We start from the raw sequence: 24,505 nt of genomic DNA on the forward strand, positions 1-24,505 counted from the left end.
ATCCTTCAGACTGAGTTGATTCTTCCGATGTAATCTAAAAATACTATCAGTGCTGCGAGTAGTTTGTAAAGACTGTCCTGGCTCATCTGAGCCGCTTGATTAAGTGAACTGAAACCGTGAAAAGTTTAATGGATTGTTTTGGCGCTAAAGCATATATAGCAGACTTGTTTTGAAGCGCTTGACCTCAGATGTTATTTGTTCTTCTTGTTTATGTTGTAGATGACTGGCCAACATAAAATAAGTGTCTTAACAGTCTCATCAAGTGTCTATTGAGATTGTGTGGTCTGTTATAGTGTCTTTTCTTTTCTTTTTTTTTTCTCGTAAGACACAGCTTTCGAAAATGATGGCATGAGTAGTTGCGCTGATGCTTGTAGATGGTCCATGTTTACAAACACTTGTTTCTAGCATCTTCTAGCATAGTTTCTACCAACACTAGCATCTTCATAAGGGTGCCATTGTTTTAAATGATGAAACGGTTGTGTGGCCTGTTTTTGATGGCACAAGTCGTCTGCGCAGTTTGCTCTGTCACGTTGCTGTTTTGTGTCGGATTGCAAAAAACAAAGTAGCTCCAGACTACTGAAGTTTAGTGACGTTTCTTGTCAACAATGCCTGCGCAGCGTTACGCATTTATAAACAGTATCGAATTGTCATTATTGTTTTATCGAAATTTTTTTAATTGTGATAAGTATCGTTATCGAATTATCGCCCAGCCCTTATATATATATATATATATATATATATATATATATATATATATATACATATACATACATACATTTTTTATGGCAACGACTTCATAAAATGACAACATTCAAAGCTTCATTCTAAAATTCAATAAAAACGTTGAATGTAAATATGACAGTACAAAAATTTTATTCCATACAGAGCGTTAACTATAGTAGTTATCCTGGTAGTTAAGTGTGGCATCGAAACACCTTTTTCCAAATTCAGCATGCTCCACTTTCTTTCCAAAAAGAGTTTGGAACGAATTTTACATTTTGTCAATTTAGTGGCTAATTCATACGAAAATGTATGATTTTTAAAAGGTGTGGCACCAAACCCCACCGTCATTGGCGGATGAGAAAATTGTACTAAATTGTGCAAATGAGATCATAAAATATCATACGAATTAGATACCAAATCAAAGTTACGAATTGCCGCGAGATCGTGTTGGGACACCCTAACAGTGTTAGAGAATCACTGCTACTGAAATACAGGAAATAACCCATGAAATATTGACCCCAGACTAGTACAACATGTCTCCCTTATCAGATAGAAACATTGACATGCACATCTTTGCCACAGTTGTTGTGTGGTGTCATTTCACCAATGTTGCCATGCGAGATTACAGTAACACACGTATTTCTTAACATTGATTCTGTGACTTAATTAGCCTTTGCTAATCTTATAATTGTAGACTCGATTTACAGCTAGATTTATTATATATAGCAAGACTGTGTGCTCTGTAATCCCAGATTAGCATTTTAGTTAGCTTGTGTACATGTAGGCAATACAAGTGTAGTCATTTCATGGTTTAGAAATTACATTAATGGACAGAACAACAACATACTACAAGAGATGCAACAGGCCCCAGCACTGACATGTTCTTGTGTGGGGTGTTTGAGAGATATAGTTTCGAGAAATATCCAGCATTTTTATTTATTGTTGCCGACACAAAGATGAAACTCTGTAGTAGGGTTGGGCGGTGTCGAACAATTTGGCATCATACAATGTCTAATGTGAAACATTGCGATGGACGATGACATCGTCGTCATAGGCGGCGGTGTATTAATAATTTATGAATATTAATTAATTCATAACGAATTAATTATTTGTAGCGTTTCAACTACCTGACACGCATGGTCTTTGTTTTACCCAAAACCAAATCATAAATAAATAAAGAGAAGTTACACGCAAATTACCAATTACCACCTGTCAATCACTTTTTCTGCAGGACTCTGGCATGAATAGGCAGAGTGATCTGTGTGATTATAATGGCGTCCACAAACTTGGTTGGTAAAAAAGGTGCACAACCGAGAGGAACCAACCAACAGTATCTGAGGTTTTCACTAAAATGACTAAGTACAAGCGTGAAGGCGAAAGATTGAAGCAGTGTGCTGACGCTGTGACACGTTACCTGATAGATTCAAAAGACCGAAGAGTCATTAGATAGAGACATAATTAATTAAACATCACGTTTAACAACATATAGTGAGACACGATCCAGCGGTACATCCCTGTCCGACGTGCACTGCTCTCGGGGGTTTTGTGTACCCGCTCACTGCCTGGAGCTCAGACGTCCACATATAGCGGGTCGCACACCAGATGCACCGCGACACGGCGCACACATGACAGTCGGAAGTATCGCACACCAGACGCACACACTTCAAATGAAACTATTCAGATGCCGCTCTGTGGCGCTGCAGAAATATGAATAGCGTCCTGAATCGCAGCTGGGCGCCGCGGACAGCCGGCGATTTTCAGCACAGGTATGCGTACCCTGATAGAAATCTATGTTTAGAATTCTAAAATGCATGGCGCTGCGAGTCGCAGAGCGCTGCATCCGATGTGCGACCCCCTTATGCATGCCTGTGGGTGTGTGTGCGGTCACATGATGTGCGTTTTCAGTGGTTTAAAGGGAGATCTTCTCAGAAATGCTAGGTGAAACGCCGCGTGGACGTGGATCATTTTCGTTCTAAAATGTCATTTTAAAACTAAGACGGAGCCTAAAGTGTGTATTTTTCGCAAACAGGTTGCTGCTGCTGCGACGGGCCCAGCATCAAGATGTCTATCGGCGATGGACGATGGCATCGTCTATCGAGCCAACCCTACTCTATGGTGTGCATGACATCAACAGAGTTGTCTCCGCTTGTTTGACAAAAGTAGAGGATTTAATTGCAAACAACCGTTTATTTAACAGAAATCAAAACATTTAGAAACACTACGTGTAGAGTAAAATACGAAGAAAGCAGAAACATAAGGGACACATTATAATTAGGATTGAAACGGGACTGGTCTATCAGATTTACTATCAGCTTGTACTAGCGCAAACTATCCTTTGGTGCTAAAATAAAACATTATTTAAAAAAAAACACATGAAAGGATTTCAGTCGAATAAAAGTAATGTACTGAAAAGGTCTAGACGGTTATTTGTGCGACTAACCTCACTCACTATGCATTTGAAGGAGTTTTTAGGCAAGAATTTGAGCCATTGCTTAGCTAAAAGTAACAAATACATCTCACCCCATTGTTTTTCCATGTTGTTAGCACATTACAGACTCAAGATAATCCTTCGCTCTGGCTGTTTGGGGCTCTATGGCTGCATTTACACTGCACGGTTCAATTTATTTCATTTTTGCCCATACACGTACGTTTAAACAGAAAAAAAAAAAGTGTAAATTAGATTCCAATTTACTCACATCGGTTTCAGGCCTGGTTTATATCTGGAAATTTATCGGACATGAATCGGATACGTGGATTCGTGTCTGCAGTGTAAACAGGTAGATTCGATTCGGTCAATGCAAAAATGGTATTGAATGACGTAAACGAGTTCTGCATGTGTCCTAAATCCTAAATCTCATATACGAGGATTAAAAAAAAAGGCTTTTATACTGTCGGATAACACAAGTTAATGCATTTAAGCATGTTAACCAGAGAGAGAGAGAGAGAGCGCAAAAGCAACACCTGCCATTTAAACAATAGAAAACTATTGCGTACTTCACGTGAGCAAACTATTTTAGTCAAACTTTGCGAACTGTGTGAACTTTTCAGTAATAAACTATAACAAATCAACTTGTCAAAATGAGAGCGAGGAATAACAGTGCTTAAGAATGCTACTGAAACCCTGCAAACAGATTAAGTACAGGAATTAAGAAAAGGTGGTGGTTTATTATCACAGCTGTCAGTCAGAACCCGCTCTTTTTTTCTGGTTCATTGCGTCTACGAGTCGCTTTTAAAAGATGCAAGTCGGTCATCAAAAAAAAAAAAATCATATGCAGTCACAAAATTGGAATTGGCCATCAAGATCTGCAGTGTTAGTGTCCTAACAACACGCGACGCACAGTAAAAGGTATCTTTTCCTTGTAAAATGAGGTTGTCCAAACCATCCACAATGGCGATGTGCAAAATTTCTATTTAAGAAATGCTTTCTATTTCCGCGACATCATGGCTGAACAACATCATAAACTACTATGACAATGATCACCTCAGGTACTGATTATGGGCTTTAATCAGTGTTAAATGCTAAAAATGTGAGTTTGAACACCATTTTACATGACATTTATTGCAATACTACTGAAAGCAGCAGCAGATAGTTCGACCTCAGATCTTGAAAATGAAATAACTAGCAGAACTGTGACTCGTAAACCAACAGCATCAGTCACTCAGTAGCCTATAAATGATGTTAAAGAGGTTTAATATGTATTGGTTAGATTAAAAGCCTTTACCGTTTCATTTGGGAGTGCAGTGGCTGTATTTAAATGTTCCTGTCATGTCGAGTTTGGTCGAGACAAATGCTTGTCGACGGAATCCTGTTGAATAGTGTGTTGTTAGGACACGGTGTTAGGTAACTCGTGCTGTGCTCTGTGTATTGCAATGTTGATTATAGAAATGTGTTGTTGTTCATATGCACTTCATCAGTAGATTTGTTTTTATCACTCCAGTTAATGCTTTTTTGGGGGGTCACAATCATTTACTGATTTGCCCTGTTGAGTAAATCATGACCCAAGTGTTTGGCTGTATGGATGTATACTCTAGGGCAGGGGTCACCAAACTTGTTCCTGGAGGGCCGGTGTCCTTCAGATTTTAGTTCCAACCCTAATCAAACACACCTGAAAAAGCTAATCAAGGTCTTACTTGGTATACTTGAAACATCCAGGCAGGTGTCTTGAAGCAAGTTGGAGGTAAATCCTGCAGGGACACCGGCCCTCCAGGAGCGAGATTGGTGACCCCTGCTCTAGGGTCTACATTCTTTACAAACAATTTGACCAATTCGACCAATTAACAAGTCAGTAAACAATTATATCATAGATGAGGGGTCTGGCAGCCCTGCAGAGTTTAGTTCCAGCCCTGCCTCAACATATCTATCTGTATGTATCAAACAAGCCAGAAGGACTCAATTAGCTTGATCGGGTGTGTTTAATTAGGGTTGGAACTAAACTGTGCAAGCTGTGGCCCTCCAGGAACTGAGTTTGACACCTGTGTCATAGACTGATATTCTGCATCCGGAAGTGGATTGCAGCTGTCACCAGATGAGCTTCAACAGATTCCTTGTACAGAATGATAGCACATGCTGGCCTATGCATTCTCCCATTAAATGAAATGAAAGGCCGTTGAATATTTGATGCTATCCACAGTATCCATAGCCATACATTTATGCATAATTGCGGAGTTATCTCCTTGCACAAAACAGGCTTTTCCATACATCTGCTTGACCTTTCCGGTGTATCTTTTGAGTGCAGCATCGAAATACACTTCATTCTCATTGACCACAATTGAATAGCTTTCATCGTGAGCGGTAATTTTTTAATTTTCTCCTTCTCCCAGAACGTTTTCCACATTCAGACCGCTGCGCTTTCTTTCCAGAATGAGTTTCCAAATGGCGTTTCAGCCGTTCGTCAGACAGGAATTCCTTGTCGCACTGAACACATGTGAAAAGCTCGCCTGTGGCATGAAGTGCTAAGTGTCTTTTGAAGCGTACGCTGTTTGAGAAACTTCTTCCGCACGGATGACATACGAAACAGTCCTCCCTTGAGTGAATCTTCACGTGGTAGTTGAGATTTACTTTACCTCTGAATTTCTTTCCGCAGTGCCCACAGATGAACGGTCTCTCTCCGGTATGAATTCTCATGTGAGCTTTAAAATTTCCTTTTTGCGAGAAGCTCTTGTCACAGACTTTACAGACGAACGGACTCTCTCCTGTGTGAACTTTCATGTGGCCGTCAAGGGAGGCTTTACGTGTAAAACTCTTCCCACATTGAGGGCAGGTGAACGGCTTCTCTCCGGTGTGAATTCTCATGTGGCTTTCGAGGCATGCTTTACGGGAGAAGCTTTTCCCACAGTCTTGGCAAGTGAACGGGCTCTCTCCAGTGTGTATCCTCATGTGTATTTTAAGGCTACCTTTCTGACTGAAACTCTTTCCGCACTGTTGACAGATGAAAGATCTCTCACCGGAGTGAATTCGCATGTGGACTTTTAGGCTTCCTTGTTGAGTAAAACTCTTTCCGCACTGTTGACAGGTGTATGGACACTCTCCAGTGTGAACTCTCATGTGGATCTTAAGGCTTCCGTTTCGAATGAAACTCTTTCCGCAGTGTTTGCAAGTGACAGGAGTTCTAGTTTCTTTCGGTTGAACTCTTTTATGTGAGGACATTTTCTTAATCTTTGTGCAACTCAAAGATTTGTCTACCACAATGCTATAATTATGTTCCTCATTTAGATATTTATCTTCGGTGTCATTCAATTCTTCGCTCTCCTCTTTCGGCAGAGTCAGGTCTAAGGCAAAAGAGAAAAGAAACGTTAGATTTAGCCTGAGGTTAATGCCACAAAGCAGAGGGAAATGACCCAGTAAAAAATGTTTAAAGATGCTAGAATGTTTGTCAGAATCCCTTTGTTCTCTTTACTAGGTTTAGGTCCATTTTGACTGCTACCAAAGACGTCTCAAACACAAGTCAAGTTAGAGCTGCTCAATTCTGGAGAATCATACATTTTTTTTTAATTAAGTGAAGTTTAAAATGGAGATAACAGAAGGGGACCACAGGATTTGTCTCTGCTATTTGCACATGATGTCCTGTTGGCTCTACCAGAAGTGGGCTTTCAGTGTACCCAAGTGTGACGCAGCATAGAGATGAGAATCAACACCTACATAAATGGTGGCTTGTCATCTCCAGGTTGGAGGAGAGTCCTTATCCAAGGTGGAGGAGTTAAAGTGTCTTGAGGTTTTGTTCTTGTTTTGTTGAGATTGACAAGACAGATTGGTGCAGTGGCAGCAGTAATACAGTTGATGTACAAGTCCGTTTTGATAAAGGAGCTGAGCTGAAAGGTTCTCAATTTACCAGTTAATCTACAAACCTACTCTCACCTATGGTCTTGAGCTTTGTGTTATGACTGAAAAGACAAGATCTCAGATACACCTTGCTGATATGGCTTCCTTCACAAGGTGGCAGGGCACACCCTTAGAGATAGTGTGAGGAGCTCTGTCACCTGGGAGAAACTCTGCTTCTCGTTCACATTGAGAAGTCAATTGAGGTGGCTCGGGCATCTGTTTCAGATGCCTCCTGGACGTCTACCTAGGGAGGTGTTTCCGGCTTAAAGCTGATTTACACTTTTGTGTCGAGTGCTCACCGTGACCCACTGTGCATGCCTTGCTCGTTGCATGTTTCTGTTGCTCTGCAATAACACTCCCAAAACAGTAGCTGGCAGTAGGTTTATATGTTCTTCTGTGATGAGTTTCTTCACTGGTGTTTTGTTTTTCTGATCACAAGGTAAACACAAAACAAAAGTTTCCATCTGAAGCTCCTTCACAGGACTCCACACTTGTAAACACTTGCTTCGTTGGGCTTGCGGCTCTTAGCACCGCCCACACTCGTCACAGCTACCAAGCCGACCAATCACAGAGATTGCGCTACGCGTCGTTGTGACGTGTAGTTACATTTTTTAAGAGGTGCGCATCAGTGTCAGTGCGCAGCAAAGTCTGCGTCGGATCATACGTGTTCGTTTGACGCAGAAGTATAAATCAGCCTTTATCCCTTGAGGTGGTGAAAACATAAGACTGTGTCTTTCTGCTTGCCTGGAAATGCCTTGGGACCCCCCCAGAGGAGCTGGAGAAAGTGTCTGGGGAGAGGGAATTCTTTGTTTCCTCTAACTATGGATTTATTTATGCAGATGCAGGAACTAGGGAGTTGAGTGAGAGGGACACTGCTCTTACTCTCTCTTATTCAGGATGCTCTGCCTCCCACGTCAAACGTTCATCACCTTTTTAGGCTCTGTCAACATGGCTACTGCTGCGCAGACCTTCTTGTAGGCTTATTCTAATAATCCAACTTGACCATTTGATTAAGTTCACCAAATGTTCCCCAAGTTTAGGGGTATATATTACATATTTCCCCAGTCTAGAGTAAATTGATGAACTCATGAAGTCCAATCGAGATGAGGTGTGGGATTCACAGCTTGTACATCATCTTACCAAGGAAAAGCATTGGGTTAAGCCCAATCCCAGACCTGCACATTTTAAATTAAGATGCCAGAGGGTAGCATACTTCCATGTCTCGATTTGACCTTGTCACAGACCATTCCTACAGTTTGAGTATCCAGCATGGCAGTACAGAGTGTCCAGAGAACAGTTGTACTCTTGTGATTCTTCAGGGGCCTGCAGAGACGTACCAGTCAGAAAGGTGATGTGCGACACTTTGGTGAGGGAGCACACTCTACAAGGAGTATTGCCTCCTCCTGGCCATTGCCAACAGTCTATAGAGCTGCAAGCCAAGTTCCCCAGTCGGTGAGCTCAAGTGAGTTCATATTCGCTTTTCAGTTAATTTAACCTGTAAATGAATCTGCCCAATTGGGCCTTCCCTCTGACAGAATTCTCTCCATGTTTTTTCCTTATTTAGTGCAGACATGGTAAGCCCATATGTGTAATTTTCCACAAGCATCTCCCCTCTGGGTAGTCTGTGATCTTCACAGCTTCCCCTTTTGGTCTAAAACACATTCCCAACATACAATCATAGTACACTGAAGTTTCTGGTGCAAACTGCTATTGCTACTACAGCTCCAAAATTAACTTCCCATTTGACAAATTCTGGCCTCAGGGATGATAGAAGGTCACTATTGGTGATTGCTGTTCATGCTAATGCTACTTGTCTGGCTACAAACACCCCAAACTCATAACTGGTTCAGTGTTATAACACTTTCCATAGGGGTCCCGCAACTGAGTGCTGGCTTTTCAGAGGCAATCTGATGAGTGACTATACATGCGCCACTTACATACCCGTGTGGAAGGGCATGAATTTGTATGCAAATTTCACTCACCTTTTTTTTAACAAGGTCATAGGTTTGGTCTCCTTAGTGGAATCTCCTAGTCCAGGGATCTCAAACTCCAGTCCTGGAGGGCCACAGCCCTGCATAATGTAGCTTCAACCTTAACTAAACACACCAGATCAAACTAAGTCCCTCAGGCTTATCTACAGGTAGATGGCTCTCCAGGATGTGTTTGACACACCTGTTCTAATCCTAATCTCGTCCATCTTTGATGTAATGTTACATCCAAAACTGAGACGATTGCTAGAAAAGCAGTGAACTTTTCAACGTATGAAAATTGTGCGCCTGTTGTATTTCAGACAATTGAATAGTAATTGTTGACATTTGGGCATATTCGTTATATTTGCTGTAAAGCCAAGCTTTTACACTTCAGATCGAACAAGTTTGCTAATTTTCAGCTATTCTGTATCAATTAATTCTTACAATTTTGCAAATATAAATAAACACAGTAATACATTAAACAATATGTCGTTTTTCATAAAGTAAGTGACTTTCGACATTTCAGGGGATTTGGTAAGTAACAGATCAAACAGATCAGGACATTATGAACAGTCTAATTGACAGCAAGACAGTGAGTACGTTTATATGGACACCAATAATCCGATTTTAATACGATTAAGACAATACTCGAATAAAGAGTCGACCATGTAAACAGCGATTTTTGATTTATTTAATTCGATTAAGGTCATAATCGAACTAAAGAGAAATGGAATTAAGACATTTGGAGTATGCTGATATTAGTCGCATTACTGACATCGCAATCAAACTATTACCGTCATGTAGGACATTTCGCCGCGTTTTGCGACAGGATAGTCTATACACACACGGCTGTCTGACACTATTGTCTGCATCTACCGAGCCAGTGAAGACCACAGACAACTGCATCGTGAATTTTTTTTCTCCCATTCAGCATGCGGTACCAAATTCTATTAAAACTACACTCTTCCAGCAGTTCATACTCGCATCCAATATCTCTTTTGTCAGGGGGACATGCATGAAATGTTCCCGAATGAAAGTGAAAGCGCCAAACTGCAGTTAAAGTCGACGAATTAAAAATGATAGCGATAGAGGATACGTGGATAGCGCAATGACTTTAATCGAATTATGTGTTATAACATGTAAAACGGGATCATGAAAGGAACATTCAAAGAGCAACTCACGTAAACACCTTAATCTTATTATTGTCTTATTCAGATTAAGGCAAACAATTCGATTACTGATGTCCATGTAAATGTAGTCGGTGTCAAAATAGTTCATTTTGTTCTTTGGAGTTTTATTAAAAGAAAATCTTGCCAACAGTTACTTCTCGATAATGGGTTAGTTTGTAAAAAAATAAATGTCTTTGTTAGATATAGTTTCATAATTAAACATAAATAAACAGCTTTTTTATTTCCAATTACAAGCAGATATTGTGTTTTGATGCAACACAGCAGTTGTTTTGGCTTCTTTGGTACTATTTTTGATGACACTTTTATCAAAAAATCTGTGCTGTTTTGTAATACAGAGGTTTAAGTTGAAGGTAGGATCTTCTCAGGTGCACTCGAAGGCAGCATTACTTATTTGATCTCAACAGAAGGCCCGCTTCAGGTCAAATAAAGTTTAATTAAGAAAACAAAGCTATTTATTTCTGTATTGTTTAGAGCAGAACATTTTAAAAAGATCAAATGACTGAGAATGTAAACCAACCTGTTTGTTCCTCAGGATCTTCATGTTTAACTCTGAATGTTTCTTCGATCTTCACATCGTCACTCTCCTCTTTAATAAACGCCATCTTGATCTAATATTGTCAAGTTAATTCAGCAGGAGGTTTGCCTGGTTGGGACTCTGTCATGTGTAGAATGAGAAAAACGAGTTATGAATCCAATCTAAATCTGCAAACTAAACTAGCTGCTGTTCAGTCAGTAGCCAATATTGAGGTAAAGTTGGTTATTATTCGATATTCAGACATTCCCTTTTAATAATATCATTTCAGATAAGTAGTCTTTGTAAATTCTACATGGTGAAATCATATTAGTAGCCAATGACTATCAAAGTACAGCATTGTTTACAGTCAATTAGATATTGCTAATGTTGTTTTGAAGTCATACTCACATGCTAATTCTGACCGAATATTCAAACTAGCGTGGTAAACAATATAGAGACAGTTAAATGAACGAAAGTGCGAATATAAAACTAACTTTGCCTCAATGTAGCCAATATTCCCTACTGAAAAAACAGCTTAATCCAGGCTAGGCTGGTTGGTTGGTTTTAGAGGGGTTTTGGCCACTTCCAGGCTGATTTCCAGCCATTTCAAGCCTGGTCTTAGCTGGTCAGGCTGGGAGATGACCAGCTAAAATCAGCTTGACCAGCCAAAACCAGCTATGTCTAGCTTAGCTAGTTTTAGCTGGTCATTTTCCAGCCTGACCAGCTAAGACCAGGCTGGAAATGGCTGGAAACCATCCTGAAAGTGGCCAAAACCCCTCTAAAACTAGGCTGGTCAACCAGCTAAATCCAGCCAACCAGCCGCCTAGGCTATGTTTATGCTGTTTTATTCAGTAGGGTTATAATAGCTTTAAATTATCCAATAGTAATTAACACTAAAATGCTCAAACAGACCATATTATACAGTATATTTGGTATAAATTGTAGTTTATGTTTCTTTGATACCACTTCCATCAAAGTATTAATTTATTGTGTGGTAAAAGTAGCATTACTGCGCTGTAGCCACAACGTCAAGCCATGTTATTAGGTTTTACTTTTCTAACTTTTTCAGTGAAATGAGTTCTGTATGTGGTAGATAACTTATTTCTAAGTGAACAGAGGAATGTGGAGTGTAACTATGCAGTACACACCACAAAATAAAAATGACCGTCACGTTATATCTACCACATACATCGTTTTCACAGTCGAGAATCGCTGGTGCTCAGGTGCTAGCGAATCGAGCTCTTCGAATCACTGAATCGTTCAACAAAGCAACTGATTCAGTTGACTCGGAGCTACGAAAAGCTCATCACCAGCTGAACGACAACACTTTGCAGTGCGGGATGAGGGAAACAGCACGTTTTTCTGTTACGAGAACCATAAACCCCTCAGCGCTGCTTGATTTAAACACTTTAAAGACATAAAACACAAACCTTTTTCAGGAGAATCTCACACACTCGGGAGCGCGGAGCCCATATATGACGTCATATTGACAAACCAAAATAAAAGCCTCTATACCTGACGAGTGCATATTTATTTATTTATTTATTTATTCTTTAATTGAATACAAGAATAATACCATCACTGCATTGAAAAAAAATACAATAAAAATAATAAGTAGAGAGAGAAAAAAAACCTTTACAAAGCCTCAATCATTAAGAAAAAAGATTATCATAAGCTTTAAGAAACATATTATTCCTATTATTATTATTAATAAGCTGTAAAATGTATCTTATCTCTTATTTTGTTGGATATGCTGAATGTTTTAGGTAATAACCATGCTCTCTTCCGTTGAATGCTGTCAGAACAATTGGTCCAGAAAACTGTACATCTTGAAGAGGTATATACAGAGCAATGTAACAACCGTCTGACATGTCTGTTGTCACATTTGTATTAAAAAAGACACCATCCACACTCTTCTCATTAAGGTAACTAAACATTTTAAATAAATGCACATACCTTGGTGACAAACTCCTTATAACACAATTGAAGGATTTGACTGGCAGAGGGAAATCATATAATGTCAGAAATTCTTCAAATGCCAGAATATTGCCATCATTTTTATATAAGTCCAAAACAAAAACAACTCCTCAAACCACCTATCAATAAAAAGAGATTTCCCAGGAATTATTCCAAAGAATTTCTTTGTGTGAGGAAAAATTGTGCACATAACACAATTTCCAAGCAAGTAAAGCTTGTTTGTGAAAGTCAGAGAGGGAAATTGGCAATTTAGGAAGGGATGAAATTACATTTTAAAAGAAAGTCTAAGCCAGCTAATTTATCAAATATTACATTGGGAATATAGTGTATATATATATATATATATATATATATATATATATATATATATATATATATATATATATATATATATATCTTTGTAACCAACTAATTCTAAATGAGCTAATAAAATCTTTGAAATTTAAGACCTCCAATCCACCCTCTGAGCGCCTGTTAGATTGATTTGCTAATTTCATGGGATAAATTCTTCCATATGAAATTCAATAACCTTTTATTTACATTATCAGCTAAGTCATGTTGAAGCCATGAATTAAAGATAATTCTAGTTTTCGAAATTTTAGGTGAAAAATTCAGATTTTGATGAGATAATTTGTCTTCAGTAAGGAAAATCCCCATGTACTTCACTCAATCTTTAACAGGTATGTTGTGTATAAGCGAATGCTGTGTATCATGGAGATAAAAAAATTCACACTTTGTAATATACGCCTGAGGCTTCAGAAAAAGATTGAATAATACTAAAGCTTAAAGGTATTTGAGTTTGATCCTTAATAAATAAAGCGGTATCGTCAGCAACTTAAGAAAATTTTAATTCTTTGTTAAAGTGAGACCTTTCAAAATTGGGATTTTGTAAGATGTTAAGAGATAACAGTTCAACGGGTGCATCTGACGAGTGCGTCTGTTAAATTGTGTCTGAAAGAAAGCTGTCATCTGAGGGCAAACTTCTACATGTAGTAGCGGAGGTCAGGAACATTTACACTGCGATATTTCAATACTTTATTTATTTGTCACTTTTGCAAACATAATTTGGACACAGAAATACTTTTAAAAAAATGAACCAACATGCAACAATCACAAGAAATGCAGAATTACTTAGATTCGCGTGTGTTCAAATGGTGTTTTCTTGTTATTCTAAGTGACAAAGTGTAAAGAATAAAGAAATGTGTGTTATTGCGGAAATGATCAAACACGTCTGCTATATTACTAAATATGAATGTGTTCTTATCAACATAAACATGATGAATACTTCTATATCGTGTAAAATATATCATCGTGAATGAATTATTGTGTCTATCTGAGGTAATAACAGAGGGTTCATTCATGGACATGAGGCTACTGACACTATAGTTCATTTATTTGTAGTTGCTGTCTAGACCTCTTTTCACAATGTTGAATCATTCACAGCTTTCCTCCCTTGAGAAACTACACTATGGCTGACTATGTTAAGCACTTCTCAACCTTTTAAATGTCACGACTCCATACGGTCCACAGCAATTTTCAAAGGACAATCATTTGTCCAGTTGGTCGTCACTTTAGAGTTTAGCATAACAATAAACAACAACAATTTAACAGATTGAAGTGACCGTGAAAATTTAGGATTTTATTAGTTTATAACACGTAATTAAAGTTACAAAGCCAAAAGCTGTCATGTAGGCAGTGTCTAGAGCAGAATTTTACCACATTAAACCTATGCAATCAATATTATTTAGCCATTTTGGAAGGTTCATTATTGATAGTTAGTTAAGGGTTTATAACGCACGACCACAGGTGGCGCTGTTGCCAAATTTATGTGTGGTGTTTATTCTGAAGCGCCAATGACACACCTAAAGTTCGGCGTCAATATTTTAAAACATCTTTGACATCGTGCCAGCACATTTGTCTTTAGCGTAAACGAAAACCATGTCGCGTATCAACATGAATTCCATAACTTTTTGCCAACATGGTCTGAAGAACATCTGAGTTAAATTTGGTGAAAATCGAAAAAACGGTCTTGGAGGAGTTCGAAAAAATAGGTTTTCAATCAAAAAGAAAATGGCGGACAGGAAGCTGAGTTCATTTTGGCATATTTGGTATCAATGGTCTCGGTATGATCCAGGGAATATAAAAAGACACATGTCATGTCAATAGGGAATGTTTAGATAAAGTTATTAGCATTTTTCAAAAATTGCTTATAACTTTTGGCCACTAGGTGGTGTTGCTCCATAAGTTTTTGAGTACTTTCAGGGCATGGTGTCGAAGATGCATACCATGTTTTGTAATCATACATTAATATGTTAGCAAAATATAACATTTGTTGACAAAAATCAAAATAGGCGACACCCAAAATGCTCTGTCAGTTGTGAAGAGACCAATTTTATAAATTTTGGATGAAGGGTTAAGACGCTATATGCAAAAAAGCATTCTCTTGTATCTGCGGACCACAAGGGGCAGTGCGCTGAAATGCTGCATATACATATACATGTTACGCTACGTATATACATATATATATATACACTCAGCAGAAGTCAGAATTATTAGCCCCCTTTTTAAATTTTTAAATATTTCCCTAATTATGTTTAACAGAGCAAGGAAATTTTCACAGTATGTCTGATAATATGTTTTCTTCTGGAGAAAGTCTTATTAGTTTTATTTCGGCTAGAATAAAAGCAGTTTTTAATTTTTTATGGACCATTTTAAGGTCAATATTATTAGCCCCTTTAAGCTATTTTTTTTCAGATAGTCAACAGAACAAACCATCGTTATACAGTAACTTGCCTAATTACCCTAACCTGCCTAGTTAACCTAATTAACCCAGTTAAGCTTTTAAATGTGACTTTAAGCTGTATAGAAGTGTCTTGAAAAATATCTAGTCAAATATTATTCACTGTCATCATGGCAAAGAGAAATAAATCAGTTATTAGAGATGAGTTATTAAAACTATTATGATAAGAAATATTTTCATATTATGTTCATGTTAATATTTTAAACATATACAACAAATGTAACTACGTAACATATTTAGCGTAATTTACCTTGCTTTTGTGAAAATGTCAGGGTTGAATTCAACCAGGATGACTAGAAAATGAAGCTTAATCTATTACATCTTGTGCTTTTAGAGCTTTGAATAAACTGATTCAAAACATATCGCTAATTTCTGTGGGTAAAAATAAGCTATTTTTCCATTTAATTGCTAGACAGTCTATAGTTAACACTGCCTAAATTCATTACTAGGCTTTTATCTTACGTTCTGAAGAGAAATTATGTGTTCTTGCGATTTTCCAACCTTATAAAAACAGAAGCGCAGCCCAAGGTTTTTGACGACTCTTTCTCCTGCTGTTAACTAGCCGTGGGCAAGACAGCGTTTGCTGGATAACTGCCAACTAAACTACATGTTTAATAACTAAACTATTTGTTTACTTTATTTAGAGTTTACAGATACTTGGATGCATGCCCTCATTAAAATAAAAAATCTAAATGCAGCAAAATGTACATGCGTATTTTAAGCACAGCTTGAGCGCCGAGAAGGACTTTTATTTTGGTCTGGCCGCGTGACGTCACAAGCATGCGCCGCTCTGCCGTGTTTCTGATCCGGCTAAGGAAAGGTTTGTGTTTTTAAAAGTGTTTAAGTGAACAGATTCGATCCGTTTGTGGGTTTTTAAAATTGTTAAAAGAGTTACTATTATTTAGTATATAGTTTATTATTGTCATCTAACTACTTATATAAATATTTCTGTGTAAATTTAAGTTCTCAAGACACAATATATGACAGCAAAATCATTTATTTTCAGTCATAAACCTAATTATTTATACATTAATGTTCATTTTTAAGCGTAAATATTAAAAATTCTTGCTGAATACTCACAGCTTCTGTAAATAACGGGGATTCCCTACTGAAAAAAACTGCTTAAACCAGCCTAGGTTGGTTGGCTGGTTTTAGCTGGTCGACCAGCCTGGTTTTAGATGGGTTTTGGCCATTTCCAGCCTGGTTTTAGCTGGTCAGACTGGGAGATGCCTTTTCCAGCCTGACCAGCTAAGACCAGGCTGGAAATAGCTGGAAATCAGCCTGCAAATGGCCCAAACCCCTCTAAAACCAGGCTGGTCAACCAGCTAAAACCAGCCAACCAGCCTAGGCTGGTTTAAGCTGGATTTTTCAGCAGGGTTATCATGAATTTTTTGTCTATACAGCTATTCATGCACACAATTATAATGTTTATAATATAATACTGTTCTGATTTGCTTTCTTTTTGCACTATTTTTCAATTATTTTTATTATAATTCTTTATTACAAACACCACCCTGCTGAAAAATCCAGCTTAAACCAGCCTAGACTGGTTGGCTGGTTTTAGCCGGTTGACCAGCCTGGTTTTAGAGAGGTTTTAGCCATTTCCAGCCTGGTCTTGGCTGGTCAGGCTGGAAAATGACCAGCTAAAACCAGCATGACCAGTCTGGTTTAAGCTGGACATAGCTGGTTTTGGCTGGGCTCCCAGCCTGGCTTGGCTGGTCAAGCTGGTTTTAGCTGGTCATCACCCAGCCTGACCAGGCTGGAAATGGCTGTAAACCAGCCTGGAAATGGCCAACACCCCTCTAAAACCAGGCTGGTAGACCAGCTAAAACCAGCCAACCAGCCTAGGCTGGTTTAAGCTGGATTTTTCAGCAGGGCATACACGACAGCATGCAGAAATGTGTTCTTGTTATTGTTTTTTATTCACAGGTGAGATCCCATTGGCAATCTTATGTAATAAGGTATAATAACAATTCAGTTTACAGGAAAATGGGATTTTAATACGGACAAAAACATTGGTGGTAAATAAATATTAAATAAATGTAGTATAATTTAAATATATCAGTCTATGAATATAAATAGTCTGTGAAATAAATACAAAAAAATAATCAAAAACAAAATGTTTTATATTCATATAAATTGCATTATTTATTCTTTAAATACATTTATTTATTTTTTGTGAGATAATCAATTCATTTAAGGGCATTAAACATTCACTCTGACTGACCTACCAGCACACTGTCTAGTGAACTGAAGAGCTGATTGAGACGCACTAATGATTCAGCTTTTACCTTCTGTTGTTTTCTCTCATCTTAAACTTGACAGAGCATCTAACAAACAAAGATGGCAGTTGTGAAAGAGGAAGGTGAAGAGGTGAAGATTGAAGAATTCAGCCAAGATACTGAGAAACAAACAGGTTGGTTTTCATCCTCAGATCTGAAGTTAATTTATGCATATTATTATTATATTTTCCACTCTAGAAATGAATGATATTTTTGATGTACATCATGTGAGATGGCTTAGTGTATATGAAGCCTCACGTGTGCAGACAAGTCTGAACAAAATACTCATTTAGCGTGACATTAAACCTAATATCTGTTTATGAATTTGTTCTTGAATGAATTCCTTTCATAATTAAACTTCAGTTAAATGCTATCTGGCGGCACGGTGGCTCAGTGGTCGGTCTCCTCACAGAAAGAAGGTCGCTGGTTCGAGTTCGGTTTCCCCCATAGTCAAAACGCATGCGCTATAGGCGGTTTGAATAAACTAAATTCGCCGTAGTGTTTGAGTGTGTAAATGTGAGTGTGTATGGGTGTTTCCCAGTCCTGGGTTGCAGCTGGAAGGGCATCCGCTGTGTAAAACATGTGCTGGAATAGTTGGCGGTTCATTCTGCTGTGGCGACCCCTGATAAATAAAGGGACTAAGCCGAAGGAAAACGAAGGAATGAATGCTATCTGACAGAATTGTGGAGATTATATTATAAATATGGTTTATGCAACATGACGATATCCTTCAGTCCTCACACTGGGGTTAATTAGTCAGGATATGTATGAAATATAAAAGAATTTAAAAGCTCTATTCCAGACGTTATAGTCAGGAAAGCACCTTCCTCAGTATGAAGACATTTTATAGGATTTTTGGTTTGTGATGTGCGGAGGTGTGTTATAGTTCCATATCATACACCTCCTTTACAATATCAAGCCATCATTTTTGACATTTTTTTTGGGGGGGTGGCCATTTCTGAAGAATAAATTCCTAAGTACACAGTTTTAAACTTACATTCCAGATTCAATCCCATTATGGCCCGTTTCCACTGAGTGGTGCGGTTCGGTTTGGTACGCTTTTATGGCCGTTTCCACTGTCAAAAAGCGTACCGAACCGAACCGTACTACTTTTTCGGCACCCTTTCGAAAGGGTACCAAACACGAGAAAGGGTACCAAAAGGCGGAGCCACACGCGCAGCTGAACGCTGTTGGTTTACAGAGATACGTCATTCGCTTACGCAACAAGCCAGAATGAAAACAAAAAACCCGTCATGTTTGAAATACACAGCCGAGAGATTACAGCGGAATTATAAATACATATAATAACGAGCCATGGTCGATCTGGGCTCAAACAAACCTTGTTGTCGTCTTGATGAACAGCCACAAAGCCAAGAAGAGCAGATTTACCCTGTGCCCCGTAGTTTTTTACGAGGCAGTCTGAGGCGCGCGTGGTTTCGCTTTCTTGCTAGCGATCGCGCGGGTCTAACATTATATCTGAAATAACAAACTTCTTGAGCTGATGATAATAACCTGCGCTTGATTATTGACGTGCTTTTGAAACCCGATCCTGTCAGACACTGACAAACGCGAGAGTGAAGCGTGAAGAAACAAAGGAGAAGCCGGAAAAAAGGAGCACATTATTATTCAGCAAACATGAACAAAATGCCATGATTAACTAACTTATTATCTTCACCTTTTGGACTAATATGAACTGGGAATGAGGGAATTACTGTCTAACAGAGGCTACATGTGCTGCTGAAGATTACAGACACAGATAAGAGGTTTTCACTGACTGTAGGCTATATTTTGTGTTGTTTTGAACCTAAATACCGGCGAAATGTCTGCTATATGTAGTTCTTCTGTAGTTGGGAACATATCGGAGACTGTAAGGGGCTGTATGTGTTTACATATGTTAATTTATTTAGTTATTTAATATAATTACAGACGTTACAGTAGGCTGTTTCGCACTGTCTTTGATCTGCAGTTATAATCAACTCATGTTCATTGAAAAGTTAGTAATAAACGTTTCTACACAAGTATTTATGTGTGTAAAGCATCTGTTTTGAGAGAAGTGCTTCTCATTTGATATGTGAGCGACCCGTACAGCTTTATTGTAGACATTTCCTCGAGCGAGAATGACGTCGACTGAAACTTTCTGTCATACACCACGCCCACCATAAGGGTTCCCTTGTTAGTGGAAAAAGGTGACCCGTACCAAACCGAACCGTACCAGTTACATGTTCCAGTTTGGGCAAAAACTTGAACAGCTGGTGCAACCCTATCCTAAGGCTTAGCTTAGGAACCCTGACTAGTGAAAGTGAAGTGAGCTTTGCCAAGTATTGTTTTACCCACATAGCAGCGCTTCAGCTTCAAAAAGGAGGCAGAGATTTTTTGACGGGCGCGTTTGATTTATTTACTAAGATCATAGGTCTCAAACTCAATTCCTGAAGAGCCGTAGCTCTGCACAGTTTTGCTCCAACCCTATCAAGCACAGGTGATACAAATACACCTTCATCTTGAACACCTTCAGTAGTTGGATCAGCCGTATTTGATCAGGGTTGGAGCAAAACTGTGCAGAGCTGCGGCTCTTCAGGAATTGAGTTGATTGAGGAATTGAGACCCATGCCTTAAGCCAGGGGTCACCAAACTTGTTCCTGGAGGGCCGGTGTCCTGCAGATTTTAGCTCCAACTCTAATCAAGCACACCTGAACGAGCTAATCAAGGTCTTACTAGGTATACTTGAAACACCCAGGCAGGTGTTTTGAGGCAAGTTGGAGCTAAACGCTGGAGGGACACCGACCCTCCAGGACCGAGATTGGTTACCCCTGCCTTAAGCCCTGCTCACACTGTGAGATTTCAGCAATGATTTTGTCATCTGAGACAAATTTGGGAAATCCTAAAAGATTCCTGAAATCCTTGGCTAAAATCTGTGGTCTTTGATCGTTGGTTTGACATGTTCACAGACAGCCGCTCGATTCCTGTTGTGATCAGATTTTTCCTCCGATGAAGTTCTGGCAGTGTCAGAAGATTTCAGACACTTTCCTGCAGTGTGACAACAGTTGCGATGAGCGTCAATCCAACAACCAATAGAAGCACTGAATTTATTGCATGCGACAATTCAAATGTTTTTTCTTCCTGGTTTTGTTATTGAGACACGCTGTGTGCAAAATTGGCACTACAGATTGTTTACGTTTACTGTGAGGAATCATTTCAGAACGCGGGATAGTAAAAGTATCATGGGTGGATGACGTCAAACTCCGGGGGAGTTTTCTTTCGTGTTTGGCACGTCTTTATTGTCGTTCGGTCTGACTTTATGACAGCTGAGATCTTACAGTGTGACATGGGAGCCATGTTCGTGCAGTCTGACATGCTACAATCGTTCATGATTGTAAAAAATAAATCGCGCAGTATGAGTCGACCTTTGGATGCAATAAATGTTGTTTTAGTATTTGTAGTCTCAGTTCTTTGTTACATACAAGCACACAATCCTCATGATTATCAGGTTAATGGTCTTATAAAACATCATAACATCTTTGCACATTCGCAAGCGTAGTATCATCGGCATTGTAGCACTGTAAACTAGAACAAAACAGAACAAACAAATAAACAAAGAATAAACTCAATCAACATTCACAATAAACAAACATTTAACATTGTTCAAATAAATCAAAAAACAACAAGACCATCTTGCTCTGCTTGTCTAAGGGATACTATAGATCAGAGGTGCCCAAACTTAGTCCTGGAGGGCCGCTGTCCTGCAGAGTTTAGCTCAAACTTGCTAGTTTCTAGTATACCTAGTAAGAGCTTTATTAGCTGATTTAGGTGTGTCTAATTGGGGTTGGAGCTAAACTCTGCAGGACACCGGCCCTCCAGGGCTGAGTTTGGGCACCCCTGCTATAGATGAACGATGAAAAACTTTTTCCAGAGCTGTACCCGTTAGCTCTTGAACAAATGTGAATTACTCATAGGGCTGGGACACACCAAGACTATGCCAAACATCTAGCACCATCAAAACACAACTGTGTTGTCGCCTTGCATTGGATTGCATCTGGACCAAAAAGCTGCATGTGAAACACCAAACAGCCGAAAACTGACTGAAAACAGAGTCGCGTTCTGTGCCTGTGTAGGTGGACGAGTCTTTCCACTTTGCAGGCGGCAGTATCGGTTTTCTCTACAAATGGAAGCTGAACGTCCGACCTGCACAGACCAAGCGTAGACAAAGCAGTGCTAAGTACCATTATCACAGTAATTATCACTCACCACGGAGGGATTCACTCCTACAAATATGTCTGATAATCTAATAATCCATATCATTTGGAAATATTTGAGAATTGTTTCAAACTTACAGCCGGACTCTTTGTGCTCCTTTTTGACTTGAATTGTTTATTCGCTATGTCACTTTACTACGTCACACTTGTGCTCTGGTTCCGTGCTGAATAATCAGTCAGAGCGCTCTCTTTAACCGATGCCGATTCGACACGCTGGAAGCAGCTGCCCACTGCTCCCGGTGTACACACTGTGAGCATACACCGGGAGCAGTGGGCAGCTGCTTCCAGCACCCGAGGAGCAATTAAGGCTTAGGTGCCTTGCTTAAAGGCACCTCAGTTGGATATTGAAGATGGAGAGAATGTGGTTCATTCACTCCCCCTATCTTCAATTCCTCCCAGAACCCGGGGATCAAACCTGAAAACTTTCAATTACAAGTCCAATTTCCTCACTATTAGGCCACATCTGCCTCCACAACTGATTAGTTTTTGTCTTTTTGATCTTAGACTGTGTGTTGCTGAAAGACGAGAGGCAAGATCTGAGTATAACAGAGGAGAAAGATCAGAAAGAAACACATCTAAAACCTTTTAGCTCCTCAGAGACAGAAAAGACTCCCTCAGAGGAAAAACCAGCAGCTATCTGCGTCCACTGTGGGAAGTGCTTCCTGAAGCGCAGAGACCTTAGTGTCCACTTGCGGATTCACACCGGAGAGAAACCTCACGTCTGCCAGCAGTGCGGGAAACGGTTCGCGCAAAGAACCAGCCTCACCGTGCACATAAGATCCCACACCGGAGAGAGGCCGTTCACTTGCCAGCAATGCGGGAAGAGTTTCACTCATAAAGGAACCCTCAGGGCCCACCAGAAAACCCATCCCGGAGCAGCTCCGTTCTCCTGCAAGCTCTGCGGAAAGAGTCTCTCGCGAAAAGAAAGCCTTATTATTCACATGAGAGTTCACACAGGAGAGAGGCCGTTCATCTGCGGACACTGTGGAAAGGGTTTCCGATGTAAGGTCAGCCTCGGGTACCACTTGAAGATTCACATTAGGAATAACGGGTTTGTGTGTAAACACTGCGGAGCAAGTTGTCCGGATAAGAATCAGCTCAGGAATCACGTGAAAACACACATGGGGGAAAGACCGTACATGTGCCATCACTGCGGAAAGAGTTCACCCAATAAAGCCAACCTTAACATCCACATGAGAACCCACACCGGAGAGAAGCCCTACATCTGCCCTCAGTGCGGAAAAGACTTCACCATTAAAGGAAACCTGCAGACTCACATCAGAGTTCACACCGGAGAGAAGCCGTTCACTTGTGTTCAGTGTGGCGACAGATTCACGTACCAGAAGGACCTGAAGCGGCATTCGCAGCAGACTCATTGCGGAAAAGCTAGTTCTTCAGCATTTGATAAGATGCTAACAAAAGGACGCAGTTCTGCGAATCCCACAGAGGATGTGTCTGGGAGACTGTTTAATTGTGGGTTATGTAATAAAACATTTCTTTTGCCGTCACACCTGAAGATGCACTTGAGAAGACATGCTTTCTTGAGACCGTATTTTTGCTCTTTGTGTGGGAAGGGTTTTAAGTGGCTCGGCAGTTTAAAATGGCACCAGAAAATCTGCGTTTGTGCTAAATTAATTGCGACTGGGTGAAGATCTCACTTGGCGTATCGTTTTTTTTTTTTCAGTTTTTCTTTTTGTGCTGAAACACGCTAATTAAAATGGCAAACTGAATGATATTTCTGATTAATATTTAATGAGAAATGCACATTTAAATATCTATTTTTTATTGTTTTATTTTATTGAGATGACCAAGGTATGACACTGCTGTGACTTGACCAAATATTGCTACTTTTTAAAAATTAAAATTTTCAAAAACTACTAGAACAGTGTTATATATTTTGCCGACTTATGTACTTACATTATCCCAAATGTTCAAAATAGAAGCAGGGAGCAATGAAAAATAAAAAAGAAAATGAAAGGTCCATGGTTCATCATTAAATAAACACCTAAAAGGAAACACTTGGCGGTGTCGTGGCACAGTGGGTAGCGCTGTCGCCTCACAGCAAGAAGGTCGCTGGTTCGAGTCTCAGCTAGTAGTAACTCCTGGGGCCCCTAAAGTGCGTGGGCCCTTAGAATCGTCCTAACTTCCCCCACCTAGTGGCGCCTCAGATTGAGGTACAAGTGTTTCTATAGCAAAGAACTGTAAATATGCAGATATTATAACAATCTATCGATAAACACACCTTCTGCTCTTGCTCTGGTTTGCTGATTAAATGCAAAACGAGTTGAAAACAGAGGAGCGGAAGTCTGCTGCCATTTTCATATCAAATATTAAGGCAATAATTTAGTGTTGTACAGCTCATGAGCAAATCTCAAGTTTTAGGGGGGGCTGAATAGAAATATAGGGTGGCTAGTGACATCCATGCTGTTTTATAATTATACCTGAATGTTTCAGCGAGACATCATTCAATTGACTTGTCA

At 39.5% G+C, this 24,505-nt stretch overlaps 2 protein-coding genes across 2 annotated transcripts; one reads left to right on the top strand and one right to left on the bottom strand.

Moving 5' to 3' along the window:
* Window positions 1-4,119: 4,119 nt before the first annotated feature.
* On the bottom strand, window positions 4,120-12,192 carry si:cabz01054394.7 (gastrula zinc finger protein XlCGF8.2DB). The gene is made up of 3 exons (XM_056455015.1): window positions 12,147-12,192; window positions 10,720-10,857; window positions 4,120-6,492 (listed from the first exon to the last, which is right to left on the bottom strand). The coding sequence occupies exons 2-3, from the start codon at window positions 10,802-10,804 to the stop codon at window positions 5,504-5,506; spliced, it is 1,074 nt and encodes a 357-aa protein (XP_056310990.1). The 5' UTR covers window positions 10,805-10,857; window positions 12,147-12,192; the 3' UTR covers window positions 4,120-5,503.
* Window positions 12,193-16,256: 4,064 nt separating this feature from the next.
* Window positions 16,257-23,692, top strand: LOC130222756 (gastrula zinc finger protein XlCGF57.1). The gene is made up of 3 exons (XM_056455291.1): window positions 16,257-16,313; window positions 17,819-17,909; window positions 22,530-23,692. Exons 2-3 carry the CDS (start codon window positions 17,837-17,839, stop codon window positions 23,672-23,674), a joined length of 1,218 nt encoding a protein of 405 aa, XP_056311266.1. The 5' UTR covers window positions 16,257-16,313; window positions 17,819-17,836; the 3' UTR covers window positions 23,675-23,692.
* Window positions 23,693-24,505: the final 813 nt, after the last annotated feature.

The sequence above is a fragment of the Danio aesculapii genome, chromosome 4, assembly GCF_903798145.1.
Source record: "Danio aesculapii chromosome 4, fDanAes4.1, whole genome shotgun sequence".
NCBI lineage: Eukaryota > Metazoa > Chordata > Actinopteri > Cypriniformes > Danionidae > Danio > Danio aesculapii.